This window comes from Adiantum capillus-veneris, chromosome 4, assembly GCF_014529385.1.
Source record: "Adiantum capillus-veneris isolate H3 chromosome 4, ASM1452938v2, whole genome shotgun sequence".
Classification (NCBI taxonomy): Eukaryota; Viridiplantae; Streptophyta; class Polypodiopsida; order Polypodiales; family Pteridaceae; genus Adiantum; species Adiantum capillus-veneris.
Window position 1 is genome coordinate 32,838,990 of NC_140934.1, and position 22,769 is coordinate 32,861,758.

The 22,769-nt window shown below is 46.0% G+C and overlaps 1 protein-coding gene across 1 annotated transcript in view; it reads left to right on the top strand.

Annotated features, from left to right (window-relative positions):
- ALDH6B2 (aldehyde dehydrogenase 6B2) overlaps nucleotides 1-22,467 on the top strand; it is a 106,193-nt gene extending 83,726 nt beyond the window's left edge. Inside the window, exons 9-19 of the mRNA XM_086510364.1 lie at nucleotides 46-111; nucleotides 19,144-19,194; nucleotides 19,280-19,431; nucleotides 20,465-20,555; nucleotides 20,702-20,782; nucleotides 20,953-21,030; nucleotides 21,104-21,139; nucleotides 21,234-21,277; nucleotides 21,366-21,444; nucleotides 21,514-21,604; nucleotides 22,002-22,467. Of these exons, the coding sequence (XP_086366490.1) occupies nucleotides 46-111; nucleotides 19,144-19,194; nucleotides 19,280-19,431; nucleotides 20,465-20,555; nucleotides 20,702-20,782; nucleotides 20,953-21,030; nucleotides 21,104-21,139; nucleotides 21,234-21,277; nucleotides 21,366-21,444; nucleotides 21,514-21,604; nucleotides 22,002-22,111 (879 nt within the window). The 3' untranslated portion in view covers nucleotides 22,112-22,467. The remainder of the gene's footprint in view (nucleotides 1-45; nucleotides 112-19,143; nucleotides 19,195-19,279; nucleotides 19,432-20,464; nucleotides 20,556-20,701; nucleotides 20,783-20,952; nucleotides 21,031-21,103; nucleotides 21,140-21,233; nucleotides 21,278-21,365; nucleotides 21,445-21,513; nucleotides 21,605-22,001) is intronic.
- The last annotated feature ends 302 nt before the right edge of the window (nucleotides 22,468-22,769 follow it).

Sequence of the window (22,769 nt, forward strand, 5' to 3'; positions counted from 1 at the left end):
TACTGGTGTTTCCTTTGATTCTTATGGGAGGCTTATATGTTTCAGGATGTCGTGAACCTTATCTGTGATCACCCAGATATTAAAGCTGTTTCTTTCGTGGGTTCAGATGTGGTAATCTATCATCCACATTATCATACCATGCTGTTGAGCCTCTTGTTTCTGTTTATGAAAAGGCAGAAGAGTATGCTATATGAATTTAGATCATAGTTATCCATTGGCTATCTACTTATGATATGTTTTATTATTTCCTTTTCTCAACCTGTACTGCCTTCAGTTTTGAATATAGGCTCTTGGATTCCTGATGGCATCAGGTGCTGCACGAGTATTGGGTGTGTCTTACAGGAGCAAATAAGGAAAAACTGATGTAAAGATTGCTGTTCTTTGCTAAATTTTGTATCAGTCAAGGCAGCTTTAGTTATGAGGGCTTCCTGATTTCAGATGTCCGCGGGAAAAGTTTCTCCTTGCCATTCAAACACATTCTCATGTTGATATCAAGACTCGGTTTCTTACTGTGCGAACTTCCCTGCATCCCCTGAAAGTAAAATGTGTCCAACTGCATCCCCAAGAGAAATGCAGTGGCCAAGGGGTACGAGTCAAGGAAGGTCCATGCCAGGCATCCACGTCAGAAACGGCAAATAGAAATCAATTTCAAGCATGTCTCTCTGATTGAGCAATGGATGGGAAGGCAAGGGGCTCATCAGCTCGCCGATCCTCCGTTGTCTCAAACATTATTGACATCTCCGCCCTCAATCTACGAGTCCACAGTACGCAAGAAATCCACAATCTGCTCCCAGAACCGAGCCGAAGCACTAGCTGTTGTCGGGGCATACACACACAAAATGCCCACTAAAGTGTCTCCGATCTGCAAGGAAACCCACATAGCCTTGCCGGAAACCAAGGTGCCATGATCACGCATACAATGTCCCCAATGTGATCCCACAGATACACATACATCTTTGCTGGACTGGAGGTCACCAGCACCAGGTCTCCAGCCGTTGAGCCTTCTCCATAGCGGCCTTCTTCCACTCTTAGCTCCACTTTCTGGAGTTGTAGCTTCTTTGATTTCTCCAATGCAGCACTCCTCGTGCCTGTTTGCTATGTCCCAGACCCTCCCTTGATAAGTTCCTAAGGTAGCTTCGTTCTTTTTGGCTTGCACGGTACTTCTCCATCTTTTCCAATTTCCAACCATGATGTGTACTCTTGATTGGGACTCTTATCTCCACAACCTTGAGCCTCAAGAAACTTAGGAGCTCCATACAGACCATATGATGTCTTCTTTAAATTGCATAGGTCAAATAAGAGACTTTTGAGCTCCATGCACAACACATGACATGTTTCTTCCATTTCATAGGTCATTTTGAGAGAGAGTGAGAAATGAAATGTAATGTTATATTAACGTCTTCAAAAGGCCAAAATAACCTACGAGACCAACCTGTTACAAAATGGTGAATCTAATACCATGTCTGGGTACACAAGAACTAGAACAAAGATACTACTACTAGAATCCATCCTCATCTGCACTCTGGATGTCGAGAGAGTATGGCTCGAATCCTCTATTGTAGTCTCCGTCGATGCTGTGTAGCCCCTGTCCTCAATCGTGGCCGTCTGTATTTCCGTAGCTCCAGTGCTCGGTCGATGAGAGTGCCAGTAGTGGTCGAATGAGTGTGGGCCGAGCTCTGCAGTGATGGCTGCTCCTGTAGCTGTCCCATATCTAGTGAAAAAGAATCTGTAATCTGTCTTTGGGTCTCTCTCTCTCTCTCTCTCTCTCTCTCTCTCTCTCTCTCTCTCTCTCTCTCTCTCTCCTCTCTCTGTGTGTGTGTGTGTGTGTGTGTGTGTGTGTGTGTGTGTGTGTGTGTGTGTGCGCGCGTGCGTGCGTGCGCGCGCGGGCAGACCTCTCCACTGTTGGCTGCTCCTACATCTGTTCTTCTAGATGTACAATATCTAGTGTAAAGAAATCTATGATCTGTCTCTGGGGTTGTCTCTCTTCAGCTCTCCTCAGTAAAGTTTCTCTATGCCTGTGTAACTCAAGTAGATATAGCCCAAGATATCTCTGATTCTCATAACTCATGACCCTAGATAGAGGCCCGAAACCCTCTCTGAATAAGCAGTGGAAACGGCCCTGTATCTCATAGTACACTGTGCAATGACATATGTGATGTAGCTCTGTCTCTGGCTCTAGCTGGCATAAGCAGCATATCCTGTTGTTTGCTAGTATCCCTTTGAATCTACCAGTCTCCATCTCCAGCTGATGTGAGGATGTGCGTATTTGACAAATGGCACACCGCAAACCATGAGACATATGTGTGTCCATGTAGTCAGGTCGAATCACAAACCCATCTCCTGTGAGGTGGAGAAGATGCTCTCTATAGAAAGCCATCTTCGTGCCCAACTCCTGCGGCGGCTCTATCCATATCCTCATTGTATCCAGCTGGATGAGGTCCTGACGAATGAGTCTAGTAATCTCCACCCGTGTAAGAGACGTTGTGGGTGCCTGAAAAGAGTATTGGAAAGGGGGCAGCCTGTCCATGGTGAAGCCTTGCCTCCGAAACCATGATGTCATCTGTGCATACCAGCATGAAGTGTCCCCCTCAAGAGCTAACTGTCTCGAAGACTCAAGGGTCTAGCATATCCGTCTCAGAGAGGGTGGGGCTGCAGGGGGGGGGGGGGGGGGGAGAGCGCGAGGGGGCAGGGCTGCGCACACACACACACACACACACACACACACACACACAGAAATGAAATGAAATGTTATATTAACGTCTTCAAAAGGCCAAAGTGACCTATGAGACCAGAAAGTTACAATGTGGTAGATATGATACAAAGTCAAAGTAACAAGATGACAAAAATGAAATGACAGAATGACAAAATAAATTACTATGGAATCCTAAACTGCTAGGTGTGAACTAAGCAGCTAGCTGGGATAGCTAGATCACAAGAGATCCAGCATCGGTCGCTGGCGGATCTCATCAATCTCCTCCATGGTCAGTAGTCTGACCAGGCGTCGTGCATGTCAGGCCAAAGTGATCCGAATCCTCTAATGCAGCCTCCGTCGATGCTGTGTAATCCTCCGCAGTCGTGGGTGTTTGGATCTCCTCAGTTCAATCGCTCGGTCGATCAATGTGCCTCTAGTGTGAGGCGACGAGCTCTACTGTGGTAGTAACTCCTTTGGGTGTCCAATGGCAGCTCTAAAGAAGTCTGTGATCTGTCTCTGAGACTGGCTAGCCTCTCCTCTCATCAAGCTCTCTCTGTGTCTGCGCAGCTCGAGCAAAAACAAGCCCAAGCATCTCTGATCCTCGTACCGCATGACTCTGGAGAATGGTCCAAAGCCCTCTCTGAACAAGCAATGGAAGCGGCCTCGTATCTCGTAGTAGACGAAGCAGTGGCATGTGTAGTGCAACTCTGTCTCAGGCTCGATGTCACACAGGGGGCATGTCCTGGCCTCTGCTAGTACTCCGCTGTATCTCCCAGTCTCAATCCGCAGCTGGTGTGAAGATGTGCGTATCTGGCCAATAGCACATCGTATCCCATGAGACAAGTGGGTGTCCATGTATCTGGGTCTCGTCACAAAACCATCCATAGTAACCTGGAGGAGATGCTCTTTGTAGAAAGCCATCTTTGTGCCCAGCTCCTGTGCTGGTTGTATCCATGTCCTCCTGGTGTCTAGCTGAGTCAAGTCTTGGCGGATGAGCTTGGCGATCTCGGAATGTGTAAGAGTCAGAGAGGGTGCATCCAGTGAGTACTGGAAGGGAGGCAATGTGTTTATGCCGAACCCATGCGCCTGAAACCATGATGTCATCTCCCCATACCAGCATGCTGTATCGCCCTGGCAGACATATCTGGTGAGCGCCTCAACCACTAGTGGGGGGGCAGCTAGCTCTGCTAGGACAATAGCACGTGGTACTGAAGCCTTGGCTCTAATGAGCCGCGAGATCATAGAGACCAGAGGCTTCTCCATGTCCCCCCATCCATCATTGCGGCCTGTCCTCCCGTGATGATCCAATGAAGGTCCCCAAATCTCAGCTCCATAAAGCAATGCAGAAGCCACCAGAGTGTCAAACAGCCAGAGCTTCGTCCGAGGCTCCTGAAACTGAACCTGTGAACACATCCTTTCCAATCTACCCAATGCTGCATGGGCTTTGGTCAATCTAGTCTCTTCTGCCCTCCTCAATGAAAATGCTCCGAGGTAAGTGTAAGCATCTGTATATTCCACTGTCTCCTGGCCGTATGTGAATGCTGGCGCTGACCTCCTGATCCACTGTGGGGTGGTATTAAATACCATGACCTTGGTTGTATCAAGGTTGACAGACAAACCACTTTCCTGAGCAAACCTATGCAAAGCATCCAAGTGACGTTGCATCCCCTCCGGAGAGTCGGAGATCAACACAATATCATCAGCATATAACAATAGTGGAATCCATGTCCCTGCCAGCTTTGCACCTCTATCACCATCTCTGTCAATGTAGTCAGAAACCTCATCCACATACATACCAAATAGAGTAGGAGGGAGCGGGCAGCCTTGCTTCACCCCAATAGTGGAGTGAATTGGTGTGGATAGACCCTCTGAGGTGCGTACATGCCCCACTACTGACCTGTATAATGCCATGACCCCCCAAATGAGCTCTGTGGGTACTCCCATCTGCTGTAATCTACGCATAAATCTAGCTCTGGGCACTGTGTCAAATGCTTTGCGGAAATCCACAAAGCTACAATAGATCCGTCTCCCACGCGATCTGCCCTCCTCAATGATGGCTCTGAGTGTCAAGATATGGTCAAGAGTAGAAAAACCCCTCCTGAACCCTGCTTGTCTGACTGCGCGTATCCCCTCCCTCTCTGCCCATCTACTCAGCTGGCTGCTCAAGAATAGATGCGTACAACCGTGCTAATGTGTGTCCAATCATGATAGTGCGATAATTCCCAGGCTCCATAGGGTCTCCCAACTTGAAGATAGGTACAATAGTGGATAGGCTCCAAGTATCAGGCAAGCCCTCACACATGGCACGGTCAAACATAACTGCTAGAAGCTTTGCTAGTAGATCTCCGGCATGCGTGAAATGCTCAGCCACTAAGCCATCATGATCGTATGCTCTCCCAATCCTCATCCTATCAATGGCCTTCCTCACCATCTCAACGGTGAAAAAAACACGTGTGTGGGCATGGATCGGGGGGGTCAGGAAGGGGGGGCTGCTCAGGGACTGTGTACAGAGATGTCTGTGAGTGATGTCCCCCAAAAGCACCTCCCTCTGAAGTCTAGCTCTAGTGTCCCGGCATTCCTCATCATACCAACTGTTCTGGGGCATGCTCCCCGAGCGGCGTCTCTGCTCAGGCTGGGTATGTGGGTATGCCTCTGCTGCTGCATCATGTAGTGTCTGTGTCAATATAGTAGTAAGCTCCTCCAGAGGTCGCCCTGGCTCCTCTGTGCACAGGCGTCTGTAGATCCCATCTATGTATACAAAGTCAGTCTCCAGTGTGGAGGTGTAGCGAGTAGGGGCTGTTGTCCGTAGCCTGTCTGCTACACTAAACTGAAAAGAGATGGTCAACGACACAAGAGCATGATCCACTGCCACACCAACAGTTCTAGGTCCAACCGTGAGATCCTGGATACTAGAGATGAGGCTCGGCTGTGCCATAACATAATCCATTGTGCTGGCTCCATGTCTGTGTGGAAAGCATGTAAAACCCCCCGTAGCGGGAAATCTCTGTAGGCCATTCAAGATGGCCAATCCATCTGCAGTCCCCATGTCTATCGAATGTCGTCCATACTCAGTGTGTTCTCCATCTTGTGATAGTCTGGATAGTCCTGTCTCTGCAACATCCAGCTCTCTTAGCATCTCCTTTGAAGTATCATAAAATACTGTCTGATGATGGGCAGTCCTAGCATTGAAATCCCCTAGAATGATGATGTCACCATCTCTAGAGAACTCCCATATGTCATCATCCAAAATAGAAAAGGGGGACTATCCTCTGGGTGGTGCATACACTGACGTGCTCGGGGGAAAGTAGCAAATAGCAATGTAAAGATATTTGTTTGTCTCTGCTCTCAATCTCACCCACATGTACCTAGCTTGCAGATCCCTGCGGGCTATATGTATCAATGGCTGCAACTCCTCCTTGAATAACACTGCCACTCCTCCTGATCCCTGCCCTCTGTGCTCTGATCGTGTCTCCTGTCTACAGGCTGTCTCCCATCTATATCCACTAATGTGAGGCATAGACTGCCAGGGGCTTGATGTGTCTCAGAGTAGAAGATGATGTCTCTTCCCGTGAAACTATCCTCAAAAGCGCCCACATCAAGTCGCATAGATCCATTACAATTCCAAGTGGCAACTTTGAGTGTGGTCCCATGGGTCTCGCACCGTCATGTGGAGCGCTGCTCTACAATCACCCCCGGGCCATCTCTGTAGAAGGCCGTCTTTCCCTTCTCCCTTGCCGCTTGAATCTCTGGCATTACCTCTCTCATATGCGCAAGCTGTGTGAGAGTGAGGTCATCTCGAAGGAATATGCCCGTTTTCTTTAGTGTAGGACGCTTCTTCAAGAAGTCCTTCTTTGCCTCCATGGATGGGAAACGGATGATTAAAGCTCTCCCTTTTGAAGTCTCCCCATTGCCTTGTGTCTTCTTCCCCACCCTCCATGCCTTTGTGTGAGTAGCCTCACTACCCATCATGCGAAGAAGTTCTTCAACTTCCCCTTCCACATCATCTCGGTCTTTTAGACCGATTACTCTTATATGCAAAGCTCTAGTTTTCCTTCGTTGCTCTTCTTCTAGAGTCATGTTGATGATTATAGGAGTGGGGACAGATGTGGTTTCTTTCCCGTTCCCATTCTTAGCGACTTCTATCCATTTCTCGGCTGATTTTTGACAGACAGACACTTTACCTGCGGGGAGGGGGGGGGGGTGTTGGGGGTGGCGCAGCAGGTGAACAGCAGCGCGAGCAGCAGCAGCGTGGGTGGTAGCAGGAGCAGCGCATGAGTAATGCAGGAGGCAGCGCGTCAGCAAGGCAAGCAGCAAAGAGAGAGAGAGAGAGAGAGAGAGAGAGAGAAATGAAATGAAATGAAATGTTATATTAACGTCTTCGAAAGGCCAAAAATGACCTATGAGACCAAAAAGTTAGTGAATCTGATATCATGTCTGAGTACGGAAAGTACAAAGAACTAACACTAAAACATCAAGGAAATGAATCTGAAGCTGATTTGGAATTGAAACAAGATTTTTTATTTATTTGTTTTTGGGGGGGGGGAAGGGGTTTAGTGGGTTCAAATGAAATCTCTCATCGATCGCTGTCGAATCTCATTAACATCCTTCATGGTCAGTACTCTGGTTGGGCGTCTTGCATGTCGAGCTAGAGTGATCTGTATCTTCTGCTGCAGCCTTTGTTGATGGTGGGAGACCCCTCGAGGTCATGGGCATCTGGGTCTGCCTAGCTCAATGGCTTGGTCAATCAACGTACCTCTAGTGTGGGTGGGCTCTGAGATCTGCTGTGGTGACTGCTCCTCTGCCTCTCCCCTGGCTTGTGTAAAGAAATATGCGATTCGTCTCTGAGACTGTCTCTCCCCTGATGTCCTCAGCAAGCTCTTCCTAAGTCTGCGTAGCTCTAGCAGAAACAATCGGAGACATCTTTGATCCTCGTCTCTCATGACTCTAGAAAATGGCCCGAAACCCTCTCTGAATAGAAAGTGGAAGCGGCCGTATATCTCATAGTACGCTGGGCAATGACGTGTAGTGCAACTCTGTCTCTGGTTCTAAGTGACATAGGTGACATATCCTGGCCCTTGCTAGTACCCCTCGAAATCGGCCAATCTTGGAGTTGATGTGAGGATGTGCGTATCTGCCCAATAGCGCATCGTATCCCATGAGATAAGTGTGTATCCATGTATGCCGGCCTAGTCACAAAACCGTCCTCCGTGAGTTGGTGAAGATGCTCTCTGTAAAAGGCCATCTTCGTTCCCAACTCCTATGTCGGCTGTATCCATGTGCTCTTGGTATCTAGCTGAATGAGATCGTGGCATATGAGTCTGGTGATCTCTGTCCGTGTGAGAGACAGGGAGTATTGAAACTGAGGCAATCTATCCATGCTGAAACTATGTGATTGAAACCATGCTGTCATCTATCCATACCAACATGATGTATCGCCTTGTAGTGCTAGTTGTCGAGATGACTCCAGGGCAAGCCGAGCATATCAGTCTCTGGGAGATCTCATAAACTGTTGATAAAGGATGTTGATCTAGTCAATGCCTCAACCGAGAGGCAGGGGGGGGGGGGGGGGGGGGGGGGGGGGGGGGGGGGGTGTCTAGCTGGGCTCGGATAATCTCATGCGGCATTGAGGCCTTAGCACGAATCATCCGAGCGATCATAGAGACTAGAGGCCTCTCCATACATCTCCATCCATCTATGTCGCCAGATCTCCCATGATGGTCTATTGAGGGTCCCCATATTTGAACTCCGTAGAGCATTGCTGAGGTCACTAGAGTGTCAAAAATCCATAGCTTTGTTCGCGGTTCCTGAAATTGAACTTGCGAACACATCCTCTCCAGTCCTCCCAAGGCTGCATATCCTCTCGTCAGTCTAGTCTCTGATGCTCTCCTCAGTGAAAACACTCGTCCATTGAAAGCTACCCCAAGATAGGTATATGCATCTGTGTACTCCACAGTCTCCTGGCCATACGTAGGTGCTGACCTCCGACCCACTGTGGTGTGGGGTTGAACACCATAACCTTGGTTTTCCCAAGGTTGACAGACAATCCACTGTCATGAGCAAATGTATGCAAAGCATCTAAGTGACGCTGCATCCCCTGTGGAGAGTCAGAAATCAACACAATATCATCAGCATAAAGTAACAACGGAATCCATGTCCCTGCTTATTGAGCCCCTCTATCTCCTTGACGCACTACAAAGTCTGAAAACTCATCCACATACATCCCAAAAAGAGTCGGAGATAGGAGGCATCCCTGCTTCATTCCAATAGTGGAGTGGACCATGTCAGGCATTCCCTCAGTAGTGTGTACCGCCCCATCACTGTCCTGTATAAAGCCAAAATACCCCATATCAGCTCTATAGGCACACCCATGTCCTGTAGTCTACGTATAAGTCTGGCTCTCGCCACTGTGTCAAAAGCTTTGCGGAAATCCACAAAGCTACAGTAGATCCTCTTGCCATGGTGTCTACCCTCCTCAATAATAGCTCTGAGTGTCAAAATCTGGGCAAGAGTGGAGAAACTCGTATGCCTTCTCGCTCTGCCCATCTACTCAGCTCCTGCTCAAGAACGGATGCATACAGCCTTGCCAATGTGTGACCAACCATGATGGTGCGATAATTCCCGAGAATCATGGGATCTCTTGACTTGAAAATAGGCACAATCGTAGACATACTCGAAGTCTCAGGAAAGCTTCATACATTGCTCGATTAAACATCATAGCAAGAAGCTCTGCAAGCATATCTCTGCCATGGATGAAGTGCTCTGCTACGAGACCATCTTGATCATGTGCTCTCCTTGTCTTCATCCTGTCAATGGCTTTCCTTACCCTGTGGCAGTAAAGAAAGTACATGTCTCCGGGCATGTCTCTAGTGGGTCCGGCAAAGGTGGTTGCCCTAATGCTGTGTAGAGGGATGTGGCATATTCCCCCGACGTCTCTGTGGAGGTGACCGCTGGTGGTGGTGAATGCTCATGGAATAGCCTCCATGCTTCGCCTGGGTCTTGACTCATAAATAGCTGATACAGATCCCGCTCTAGCTGAGATAAATAAGCCCTTTTCTTTCATCGCACTAGGCGACAAAAGATAATCCGTGACTATCTATGTGTGGTAATACCCATGAGCACTTCCCTCTGTAATTTGATCCTCGTCTCTCTACACTCCTCATCATACCAACTGTTCTCGGGCATGCTCCCAGACCGTCTTCGTGTAGGCTGACTGTGGGGGTATGCCTTTGATGCTGCATCATGGAGCGTCTCTGTCAATATCTGAGTGAGTTCAGCTAGTGGCCGTCCCGGCTCTTGAGTGCATAGCTGCCTGTATATCTCATCCATATACACAGTATCCGTCTCCCTCATGAAGGTATACCGAGTGTGTGTGGGGACCTCTCCTAATGGAGCTGTGCTGAACTGAAACGTCAGGGTGAAAGACAGGATAGCATGATCAACCGCCACTCCAAGTGGCCTAGTGCCCACCATGAAGTCCTGAAAGAATGGAATGAGACCTAGCTCGACCATTACATAATCCACTATACTAGCACCATGTCGGTGTGGAAAGCAAGTAAAACTTCCAATTGTTGAAAATCTTTGTAGGCCATTTAAAATGGCCAATCTATGTGTAGTTCCCATATCTACCAAGTATGTGCCATACTCAGTGTACTCCTCATCTTGTAATAGTCTGGATAGGCCCATCTCTGTAAAGTCCAGCTCCCTAAGCATCTCCTCGGAAGTATCATAAAATATTGTCTGGTGGTGGGCACTCCTAGCATTGAAGTCCCCTAGTATGATAATGTCACCATCCTTAGAAAACTCCCATATGTCATTATCCAAAGTAGTAAAGGGGGACTGTCCTCTAGGTGATGCATATACTGACGTACTAGAGGAAAGTAACAGATAGCAATGTAGAGGTATCTGCCCTGAGCCTCACCCACCTATACCTAGCCTGTTCATCCTTGCACGCTATGTAACAAACTTGGACACTCCAAGTCAAGAATCAACCGCGACAGCACCAAATAACCACTTCAAAACAATTCACAGATCACAATAGATTTGCACTGGCCCGGCGGAGTTCCGTGCCTAGAGATATTGGCCCCAAAGACTGGCGCCCCCTTTCGGTATTTCTTTTTGTATTAATCAATCATCAAAGTACAAGAGAGCGGTTAGGGTTTCACTCTCAGACTCTGCGTCCAGATGCTCTGAGAAGTGAGGCCCTCACCACTAATTTAAAGGTTACAAGGGATGCCCAAAAGCAAAGCCCCAAAAGCTTTTAAAATCAAAAGCATCAGTTCTCTCTCTCTCTTAGAGAGTCTTTTCTCTTTTTTTTTATAAAAAAAAGCAAAGGCAAAATTCGCGTCGCTCATCATTTCCGCCTCCGCGATTTCCGGAATTTAGGGTTTTTGGCAAAAATTAGGGTTTGCAGGAATTTTAGGGTTTTTGGCAGAAATTAGGGTTTCTGTTGTCCGCCACGTCATCACTTTGTGACATACCCCCCTCTTGAAAGCATTGTAATCGACCGCGATTACGCCTGCAAAACCGACAAAAGCCATAAACCGTCTTAGCAGACACTGACTGTTAGTACCTACGTACTAGGAACACACATCTAGCACATGTACAAAATCGACAGTCACATCACACGACATCACAGGACATCACCAGACATCACAGGACATCACATGACATTCAACATTCATTCGGATCTTAGACCATGATTTATCGGCAATGTAGCTAGCAATCACATCTAGGTCCAATCGGGACCTCATCGATGTCCGATTGACTAACCCCTATTGCAACCATGTCTATTCGAGATCAATCAGACCAAATGCTGCAGTCATTTCGACTGTCAGTTCCTGCACTCACAAGAAGTCAAGAACAAATCAGTATCATAATCAGGAATTCCATTTCATAAAGTCATCCAGCAGAATACTGTCAGCTCTCAGTATCCCTGAAGCTCAAAGAGACATCAGTGACTTTAGTATCAAAATCGAGGCATCTGTTGACAAAGGAGTGGAGCGACTCCCCTCTTGTGCATCCCACTGCACCAGATCTTCGGCCAAGCTGAGTTTCTGGGTTCTGTTTGGAGTAGACTATGCTAAACCAAAAACATCGAGGTAAAGTTTCACAATCCGAGGAGTATCTGCTAGGTCCTCCTCCTCCATCCACTTCGCATCAAATGCAGGAAAGTTCTTGAACTTAACCAAGAACCGCCTTCGGACTTTACCCTTTTTCTTCGTATCCTTATGTGCCAAAATCTGTTCAGGAACAAGGATCTCCTCGTTTTCTTCCACTTCGGGTTGCTCATCAGGCTCCCCATCATCAGGCACATCACCCTTAACAGGGTTCAAGAGACTCACATGCAACGCATTATGAATCCTCCAAGTATCTGGCAGTTCCAATCGGAAGGAGACATCATTTATCTTGTCAGTAATCTGGAAAGGTCCGTAGTATCACATACTAAGCTTTGGAAAAAGCCTCTCCTTTCCCTTCTTCTTTCTTAGGCGTGCCTTCTCAAAAGTAAGAGCACCCAATCATCCTCCTTCAGTTTCAAGTCGCGACGATGGCGATCCGCTGCCTTTTTCTGTCGTTCTTGAGACTTCTGTAAATTCTCGCGAACCTTGGCAAAAGTCGTATCCAAATCTCGCGAATATTCATCCGCTTCAAATTTCTAATCTTTCGTGCTCAGGAAGGATGGAACCTTCGCAGCAGTTTCAACAATCTCTCATGGCGTCTTCCCCGTCGAAGAGTGTATCGTGTTATTGTAGGCAAATTCCACCAAAGGTAAGTTCTTTTCCCATTGAGTCTTCTGATGCGAGATACAAGACTTCAATAAATCTAAAATCACTGAATTGGCAATCTCAGATTGCCCGTCAGTCTGCAAGTGGAACGATGACGAGAACTGCAACCGCGTGCCAATGTTCTCCCAAATTGCCTTCCAAAACAAACTCATAAATCTGGGGTCTCTGTCGGAGACAATCGTCTCAGGCGTGCCATGTAATCGGAAAATCATCGTGATCATTCTGTATTCTCAGGAGATCAAAAAAAAATGAAATCCATTTCAATACTTTCCCAGGGGCGGGTGGGTATGGGTAAAGGCTGTAACAATCCCTGTGCTTTATGCCTGTCAAACTTGACCTTCTGGCATACCAAGCAACTGCGCACAAACTCTTCCACATCCTTCTTCAGTCTCCGCCAAAAGAAATCTCTCTCTACCCCTTTCATGGTGGTAGCAATGCCGCGGTGACCCGTAAAAGGTGGACAGTGGCAATCAGTCATAACCTTTTCCCTCAACGGCTGTGTAACGCACAACATAGTCTTTTTCATCAAGTAGCCTTCCCGAAGGGTGTATCCAGCTACTGTCTCCCCATCCCGTATCCGTGTGAAAATATCTGCAAAACCTGTATCTGTGGCATACTGATCGACCATATCCTCGAAGCTCCTATGATGTAACGCGGAAATAGCCAGAACCAACGATTTCCGAGACAAAGCATCTGCCACCACATTCTTCTGTCCCTGCACATGGACAATCTGGAAGTGAAACTGTGACAAGATGTTCGCCCACCGCATCTGCTTTTCCGAAAGCTGCTTCTGTGACAAGAAGTAGCGCAAACTCTGATGGTCTGTAAAGACAGTAAAATCCGCTCCGAGTAGGTAATGCCGCCACTGAGTAAGAGCATGGATAACCGCCAAAAGCTCTTTCTCATAAATCTGTGCTGTCATCTCCGGCCTAGAGAACAAACGGCTCTCGTAAGCTATGACATGGCCTTCTTGCATCAAGACCGCACCCAGACTACGACCACAAGCATCACAATATACTTCGAATGACTTCTGCAAGTCCGGCAAAGTCAAAATAGGTCCCGTAGTCAATTTCTCTTTCAATGTCTGAAAGGCAGTCACCTCTGTGGGTCCCCACGAAAAAGGTACTCCTTTCTGTGTCAAGATATGCAAAGGGGAAGCAACCTCTGCAAACTTTCGTATGAACCGCCTGTAGTATGAACATAGTCCCAAGAAGCTTCTAACTTCATGGACATTCCTCAAATCGGGCCAATCACGGATAGTCTCTATCTTGGCCGGGTCCATTTGCACTCCTGTTGTGTTGCTGACACAATGTGTCCCAAAAAGTGTATCCATGGTAGGAAAAAATTCACTTTTCTTTGCATTAATCACTAGCGTGTGATCTCGTAATGCCTAAAAGACTTGAAGCAGATGATCTCTGTGTTCTGCCTCATTCTTCGAGAAAACAATGATGTCGTCAAAGAAAGTGCCAACAAATAGCCTGTACTCTCGAAAAATCCTGTCCATCATCCGGTTAAATGTCGCAGGAGCATTGGTTAAGCCAAAAGGCATCACCAAAAACTCAAATAACCCAAAAGTCGTCCGAAAAGCTGTCTTGTATACATCTCCTGGCGCTATCCTGATCTGATGATATCCACTCTTCAAGTCAATCCTGCTAAAGCACGAGGATCCCTGTAACCTGTCGAGTATATTATCGATCCTAGGAATCGGAAATCTGTTCTTGATGGTGATTTCGTTGAGAGTGCTATAATCGATGCACATTCTCCAAGATCTGTCTTTCTTCAAAATCAACAACACTGGAGAGCAATACGGTGAAGTACTAAGCTGGACAAGACCCTTTTCCAAGAGGTCTTTCACTGAGTTCATAATCTTTTCATTCTGTACTCGGCTCACACAATAAGGTGGCCGATTCGGTGGTGTGCTTCCAGATATCAGATCAATGGTATGATCTTCAGGCCCTCTCAAAAGCAATCGGCATGAGCATGGAGAAAAAAATCTTGGCGTTCTTTTCTTCAGGTCAAAACATATTCAACTTTTATCCATGGTTCAGTTCTCCCAAAAGAATGAGTAAGAAAACTGAAGTTCATCAAGTACAATCTCTAAGCCCTTCATTTATCAAAGTCGCTTTCTCGGCCCGGTAGTCAACCACGGCGTAGTTCTTGTGGTACCAAGGGATCCCGAGTAGAACGTCACTCACGTGCCCTGAACACCCCTGTCATTGCAAACGAAGTTTGCCAATGCTCGGTGTAATGGCAACATCCCATCCGGGTGCCAGTTGAACTACCTCCGCCAGTGGCGTCAGTCTGTCGGGCGCAGTTCCAAATCGAGCCGCCAATTCCAAGTGAAAAGAAGTTGGCCTTGGCTCCTTCAAAAGAGCTTCTTGATCCTTCACTTTGCCCCAAAAAAAAAAACGGCAAAGTTTGTACTTTCATTCATTTGATTCGGTGCAAGTCCCACGCCATGTGGTACCAGTTCTGCTTTTCTATCTGCCTTTTCTGCCACATTCCTCAGCTGCTCTCGAACTCTCAGACCTGTCGTCGTCTTTATCATTCTGTTCTTTCTGTGCCTTATCAAGACACTTTTCGGAAATATGTCTATGTTTCCCGCATCCAAAGCACTTCCCCTCTCTGATGAAGCGAGCTCTCTCCTCAGGAGTAAGCTTGGGTCGTGCATCCTTTTTTTTTCTCTGGGTTGCTCTTTTTCATTCTACTTTCATTCCCAGAAGTCTGTTTGGCTCGTTGTGTCATGGCCTCATCTGTGGGGTAGGTCAGACTGCCAGAGTGAATGGCAAAGCCCCGCTTCGCATGACTCATCAACTCCTGAATAGAAGCTGACTTCTGTTCCAAGCAGTGATCTCGGATCTCTGTAGGTAGACCCAAGGTAAACCGCTCAATTTGTTCTCTGAACGAGATCTTCTTGAATGAAGAGGCGGGTAGAAAAGAGCTCCAGAATCTTTCACAATAAGAATTCACTGTATCGCTCTTGGTCATCCGGAGATGGTTCCAAGCAGCTCGTATATCTCGCTCAAACTCTTGAGTCAACCAAGAAGAAATAAAAAGCCTCTTGAATTTCAGCCATGTAACTGGCACAGTCTTGCTTAATAGAAGCGTGGACCACCAAGTACGAGCATTCCCCTCAGAGTAAGAGGCAGCTCTCCGAATCTTGGAGTGCTCTGAATAGCGTCCTCCCGCGAAAGCGATGTCAAACTGTTGTATAAGAGACAAAGCCTTCGAAGCATCTGAGTATCCTGAAAAGTATCAAACTTGATCGAGTGGCCACCTTCCTTAAACTCTCGGACTTTCTTGCTGTTATCTTCGAGAAAGTCATACTGGTTGGCTTTGTAAAAATTCTTCTTGTTCGCATAAAACTTTCCGTCATCGGAATCTGAGCTGTCTGTAGACGAGTCCTCAGTAGAACTGTCAGTCTCTGGGCGAGATGTAGCCTTCTTTGCCTTTTTCTTGCCCGTTCCGAAGCTTTGTGTCTTGCTTCGCTTTTTGCTTTTTTCTGTCTTCTTCGCTCTAATCCGAGGAGCTAGAAGAACTGTCAGAAGAAGAAGAAGAAGAATAACTGGGTACTCCTTCAAATCGAACACGCTTCTTCTGTTTCTTTGCTTTGTCGAATGTCGATTGACGACCCAAATATCCCGGGAAGTCAGTACCTTTGTTCTGCTTTTTGCCGTGCTTTTTGCCTTTCTTTTGCACGTTGAAAAGCTGAACAATCCGTGCATCAACCACGTTCTCCAGTTCCTTCTTCGTAGATTTCTTGGAGACAGAAGGTTTCTTGAGAGCGGGTTTCGGGAGTGGTGTTGTGGTTCTCTGCCACTCCATCTGTACCTCTTCCAAAGAGGTCTGGTTCATATATTTTGCCATCTTCGGGTCCTTGGCAAAATTGAGCATCATCATTGTTGCCTCGCTGATCAACTGGCGACGCTCTATCTCTCGCCGCTCCGCCTAAGTAGGCCAAGGCGGGCCATACTCTCTGCCAGAATCTTCGTTGTGATCCCAGCCCGCATCTCCAGATGCAGAGGGAGTCGACTGATCATTGCCTGAAGCCATAGGTGCCGCGGAAAAAAAATTCGGGGATCGGATTTCCCGTAGAAGAGAAATCGGCCGTGCTCTGATACCACTGTAACAAACTTGGACACTCCAAGCCAAGAATCAACCGCGACAGCACCAAATAACCACTTCAAAACAATTCACAGATCACAATAGATTTGCACTGGCCCGGCGGAGTTCCGTGCCTAGAGATATTGGCCCCAAAGACTGGCGCCCCTTTCGGTATTTCTTTTTGTATTAATCAATCATCAAAGTACAAGAGAGCGGTTAGGGTTTCACTCTCAGACTCTGCGTCCAGATGCTCTGAGAAGTGAGGCCCTCACCACTAATTTAAAGGTTACAAGGGATGCCCAAAAGCAGAGCCCCAAAAGCTTTTAAAATCAGAAGCATCAGTTCTCTCTCTCTCTTAGAGAGTCTTTTCTCTTTTTTTTTATAAAAAAAAGCAAAAGCAAAATTCGCGTCGCTCATCATTTTCCAAAAAAAAAAAAAAAAATTAATAATCCGCCTCCGCGATTTCCGGAATTTAGGGTTTTTGGCAAAAATTAGGGTTTGCAGGAATTTTAGGGTTTCTGGCAGAAATTAGGGTTTCTGCTGTCCGCCACGTCATCACTTTGTGACACGCTATATATATCAATGGCTGCAACTCCTCCCTGAATAGAACTGCCACTCCCCCTGAACCCCATTCTCGATGCTTCGATCTGGTCTCCTGTCTGCAAGCTGTGTCCCACCTATATCCGCTCACCTGTGGCATGGATTGCCCAGGGGCTTGATGCGTCTCAGAGTAGAAAATGATGTCTCTTCCTGTGAAACTATCCTCAAAGGCATCTACATCAAGGCAAAGTGACCCATTACAATTCGAGGTTGCCATCTTTGGTGCGGTCCCATAGGTCTCGCACCGTCATGCGGAGCATCGCTCCAATATCGCCACCCTTCCATCCCTGTAAAAAGCAATCTTCCCCCTCTCCCTTGTTGCTCTAATTTCCGGCATTACTTCTTGCATATGAGCAATCTGCAAGAGGGTGAACTCATCTCCAAGAAAGATGCCAGTCTTCTTTAGATTCGGTCTCTTCTTCAAGAAGTCCTTCTTCGCTTCCATGGAAGGGAAACGGAGGATGAGTGCCCTTTCTTTCGAGGTTTCTCCGTTGCTCCCACTTTTCTTACTACCCACTCTCCAGGCCCTCGTATGCGTCTGCTCGTTAAACCCCAACAAAGTCATGAGTTCTTTCACCTCTTCATCCACATTATCTTGGTCTCTGAGGCCACGTATCCTTACGTGTAAGGTCCGCACACGTCTCCTTTGCTCCTATTCTAGTGTCAAGTTAATGATGGTTGGTGTGGGGGTAGGGGTTATTTCCTTGCCCTTTCCTTTCTTGACAATCTCGATCCATTTTTCGGCCTTTTTGGCTTTTTGTTGGGTCTTTGTGATGACATCTACCCACGAGGTCGTCATTTCTTTTTGTTGCTCCCCACCTTCTTTGATGGCCCGCACTTGTTCTTTAATCGTGTTAAGCTCTTCAATTACTAAGGGTCTCCCTCTTCGAGGACATTCTACATCGCACCCTGCAAGCTCTTTCTTGAGTAGTGCGATTTCCTCATACACGATCCTCAAGTGTATGTATCGTGCTTTCCTGTGCCGCCACGTGCTCGTCGAGTGCGTTAATAGTACCTAGGAGGTGGCGATTGATCTTGCTGATGGACTCGCTCATTTCTTCTTTGCATTTTTGAATGGCATTCGTCATCCTTGCCATTTTGTTTTCTCATGATTGAAGGCCACAAAAGGAGAGGGAGAGATAGATTTTTTATTTATTTTTTTTAAAAAAATTCCTACCTCTTTCTCTCTCTACGCTCGCAGATTTTCTCTCTCTACGCCTTCTCTCTCTCTCTCTCTCTCTCTCTCTCTCTCTCTCTCTCTCTCTCTCTCTCTCTCTCTCTCTCTCTCTCTATACGTGTGCAAGCTCTTTCTCTCTCTACGCTCGCAGATTTTCTCTCTACCTTTCTCTCTCTACGCTTGAAAAAATTTCATCTTTCTCTCTCTACGCAACGCGCAGGGGGGGGGTGGGGGGGGTGTGCAGAGGGGACAGGAGAGCACAAGGCAGAGCATGTGCAGCGGGTGCAGGGCAGCGGGAGAGAGGTAGAGCAGCGGGTGCAGGAGAGAGAAATGAAATGAAATGTTGTATTAACGTCTTTAAAAGGCCAAAATGACCTATGAGGCCAATCTGTTACAAAATGGTGAATCTAATACCATGTCTGGGTACAAAAGAACTAGAACAAAGATACTACTACTAGAATCCATCCTCATTTGCACTCTGGATGTCGAGAGACTATGGCTCGAATCCTCTGTTGTAGTCTCCGTCGATGTTGTGTAGCCCCTCTCCTTAATCGTGGCCGTCTGGATCTCCATAGCTCCAGTGTTCGGTCGATGAGAGTGCGAATAGTGGTCGAATGAGTGCGGGCCGAGCTCTGCAGTGAAAAGAAATCTGTAATCTGTCTCTGGGATGAGAGAGAAGAAGAAGAAGAAGAAGAGAGTTTTAACGTCGTAGGGAACTATCCCAAGAGACCTTAGAGAGAGAGAGAGAGAGAGAGAGAGAGAGAGAAGAGAGAGTTAATATGCCACAGGCTGGTTCGCATATATATTCAAGGGCTGCTTCGACAGGAAAACGGGTTCAAGTTAGGAGCCTTCTACTTGTGGTTTTTTTATAAATCTCCATGGGCTTACAGTTGTTGCTGATAATTTACCATTGCCCCTGAGCAGTGCAACATGGGTGCCAAGAACCATGCTGTTGTGATGCCAGATGCTGAGGCTGATTTGACTGCAAATGGTCTTGTGGGTGCTGCATTTGGAGCAGCAGGGCAGCGATGCATGGCAATTAGTACTGCTGTATTTGTTGGGGATACACGAACTTGGTAAAGTTTTGCTTTGCAAGCTAGAGGACTTTTACTTTAGACAGTTTGAGGATGTTTTTCTTTCAATGGGGGACTTGTTGGGTGTATTTTTCATGAAGATTATTTGAAGGAAACTCAAGGTCATCTGCATGAACTATGTTCCAATTTTGGTTAAGTACAGCATTTTACCTCCTCATAGGTGCTTTTGAGGGGAGGAGGAGGGATGTTTAAACTCCCTTCAGGCTAGGTCAATGAGATTTGTGTTTGGATCAACACTCCAAAGCTGCAGGAGCCTGAAGTTGCATATGTAGAAACAAATTGTGTTGACCCCACGGTAGAAAGTTGTACTTCAAATGTTCAAGAGTTTATAAGCCGTATCTATGGTTCAAGTGGCTACTGCTACCTCTGAAAATGGAACTGTTAAGGAAAGAGAAGGCTCAGCCCAATGCAGCATCTTAGCAGAATGCCTTTTTTTCCCTTTAGGTGCAAAGTTCTGTAAAACTCCTGCCTGTCAGATCGTGAAAGTACTGTTTCAGATGTTGGGTATTTGAACACACATGTTTTCTTTTTATTATGGTTGAATAAGAGTATTTGGAAGGTGTAGCACGATGCTCAAAGTAAAGTTTTTTGTAAAACCTTGGTAACTCTACGTATTGAAATTTTAGACGTAAATTGACTATATTTGAAGGCTTTTACACTAGATTTCTTAAAATTTTTGTAGTTTCCTCACCTTCAGATTTAAAATTTAGAGATAAATCTTAAAATTTGTAGGTGGGACTATGCTAAACCTAGGTTTATTTCGAGCACTGTAGCGTCATGCACAAACATGACCTTGGTTTAGATCAGACTAGAAGTTTCATCTTTTGACTAGTAATTCACCCAATGTAAAGTATGACCCAGGCTAGATTCAAATTTTATCTTTCTTCAGACATAAGGTATTTACTGAAGGTAAGATTCTGTGGGAAAAGCATATTCAATGGATCTGTCAATGCGAAGAATGTCTCTGGCTTGAGATGATTTTGTCATGAAGTGTCACCTTGTTACATGCTACCAGGGAGGAGCATCTGGTGGAACGGGCAAAAAGATTGAAAGTGACAGCAGGCACTGAACCACAAGCAGATGTTGGCCCAGTTATCAGTAAACAGGTGCAAGTGGCTTCGAGTCATTCAAAAATGTTTGTTATTAAGGATTGAAGTTGGGACTCAGTGCAAGGACACGACTGTGTCCATGTCAGTGACTGACTTGGTTTTCTGACGCAACCGAAGTCCTCATGAAACTGTTCTTTCCATAGGCCAAGGATCGTATTTGCAATCTAGTCCAAAGTGGTGTTGAAAGTGGAGCACGGCTGGTGCTTGATGGTCGAGATGTACAGGTTCAACTTTGTTGTAAAATTAAGTACTATGTCTTTCTTGTCTTCTGATTGATCAGCAAATTTACCTACAAGTATCTACCCCACAACTTGAGGACCTTTGGTATTTGTAACAAAGTTGTTTAATATATTAGAGGTGCTTTTAAACACTGATTGATAGTCTTTTTGTAAAGGTTCCTGGTTACTCCAAGGGGAACTTCATAGGACCAACCATCCTCTCTGATGTTACTCCAGATATGGAGTGCTACAAGGTACACCACTTTGCCAGTAATGAAGCTTGTGTCCACACCTCAGTGCTGAAGTTTTTTGGGTCTTGTTCTCCAGCAAGAGATTTTTGGGCCTGTTCTCCTCTGCATGAAGGTACTGGTTCAAGCATTTTGAAATATATGTATGTACCCCTAGCTCATCAAATCTTGAATTACTCACTTTTTTTTCTTTCCCCCCCATTACACAGGCAGGAAGCCTGTCAGAGGCAATTGAAATTGTGAATAAGAACAGGTTTGATCATATTGTGAGAATATTATCATGTAACTGAATAGCGACCTCCAGCAAGTGTTGATCTTCTTTGAATGTGCCTCATTTTTAGATATGGAAATGGGACTGCCATTTTTACTACTTCTGGGGTTGCAGCTCGGGCTTTCCAGCATGACGTTGATGTGGGCCAGGTAAGTCAGCTTGGTCTGCACATTGCCACACATTAACCCAATTTTGGAATTAATTTGTTGAGCGTGCAGGTCGGCATCAATGTACCCATACCTGTCCCCCTGCCTTTCTTCTCTTTCACTGGTTGGAGGGGCTCTTTTGCAGGAGACATGAATTTCTATGGTACGTTGTTTGAAAATATTGTTGCCATATTGACTCTTTCTTAAAGAGTGCCTCTCAAGGCTGCTAAAGAGTATCTGCACCATGCATAGATGAAATGGGAGGGAATTTAGGGGTATCCTTTTGTGGCTGCTTGTCAAGTTATGAGTCACAATCAAGGATTAGAGATTGATGTGTTTTTTAGACCACTTTAGAGATAGTTTGGTACTGTAAATTAAATTTTGAGAAAAGGTCCATGATTTTGTCTTTGGAGCATTTCATGATAGTTGTTCAGTTTCTAGAGATGAACGTTTTGATATCTCACAAGCTTGCTACTTAGATTGAATTTGAATCAAAAGTCCCAAGATAGAAGAGTGGCAATCTTTGAATTCATCATTCTTTTGCCCTCCCTTTTCCGCAGGAAAAGCTGGTGTTCAGTTCTTCACACAGATCAAAACTGTGACTGCACAATGGAAGAGCTCCTCAAGCCAGGGGCTGACCACAGTTATGCCTACGTCGCAGAAGGCTTAGGTATACAAAAGAAACCTTCAGAAAGAAGTACATATGGCAATAAAAGCATCAATATTTTTGCCATGTGATACGGCGAAAAAAGATGGTTTGTGCATATTGTGAATAATAAAGAAGTATGTAAGGCAATTTTTGTCTTGTGATAGGTGAAAAAGTTGGTTTGTGCATATTGTGAATAATAAAACACTTGTTTCATGCTCTCACATTGGACCTTAAACTTGGATAAACAAAAAATTCAGTGGAACTATTGGATACATTTAGTAGAATTGTACTATTACATGATCCTTGACTATTGAACAAAATGCTGGTGTACTTGAGCTTTATAATGCTGATTTACTATAGGGAAACCTCAAAGCACCTATATGGCATTAGATTGTGCTGTTTGACCAACATGATATTTTGGGTAACTCAAATGGCCATGGCATTTGCATGACACTGGGGAGGCATTGAAAAGCATAGCAAAGTTGTTAATCTAAGGTGTGAGAGAACTGAAACAAGAGAGGGAGAACCACGGGAGGTAAATCTGATGAGCTGCAATATCAGAAGTTTATTGAACAAGCTAGAGGGTTCCATGCATGCTATAGTGAAAACAAGGAGAGCACTTCGGATGGTTGAGTTTTGTGAAAGAGGATGAAACTTGAGACAAAGAGGGCAAGAATAT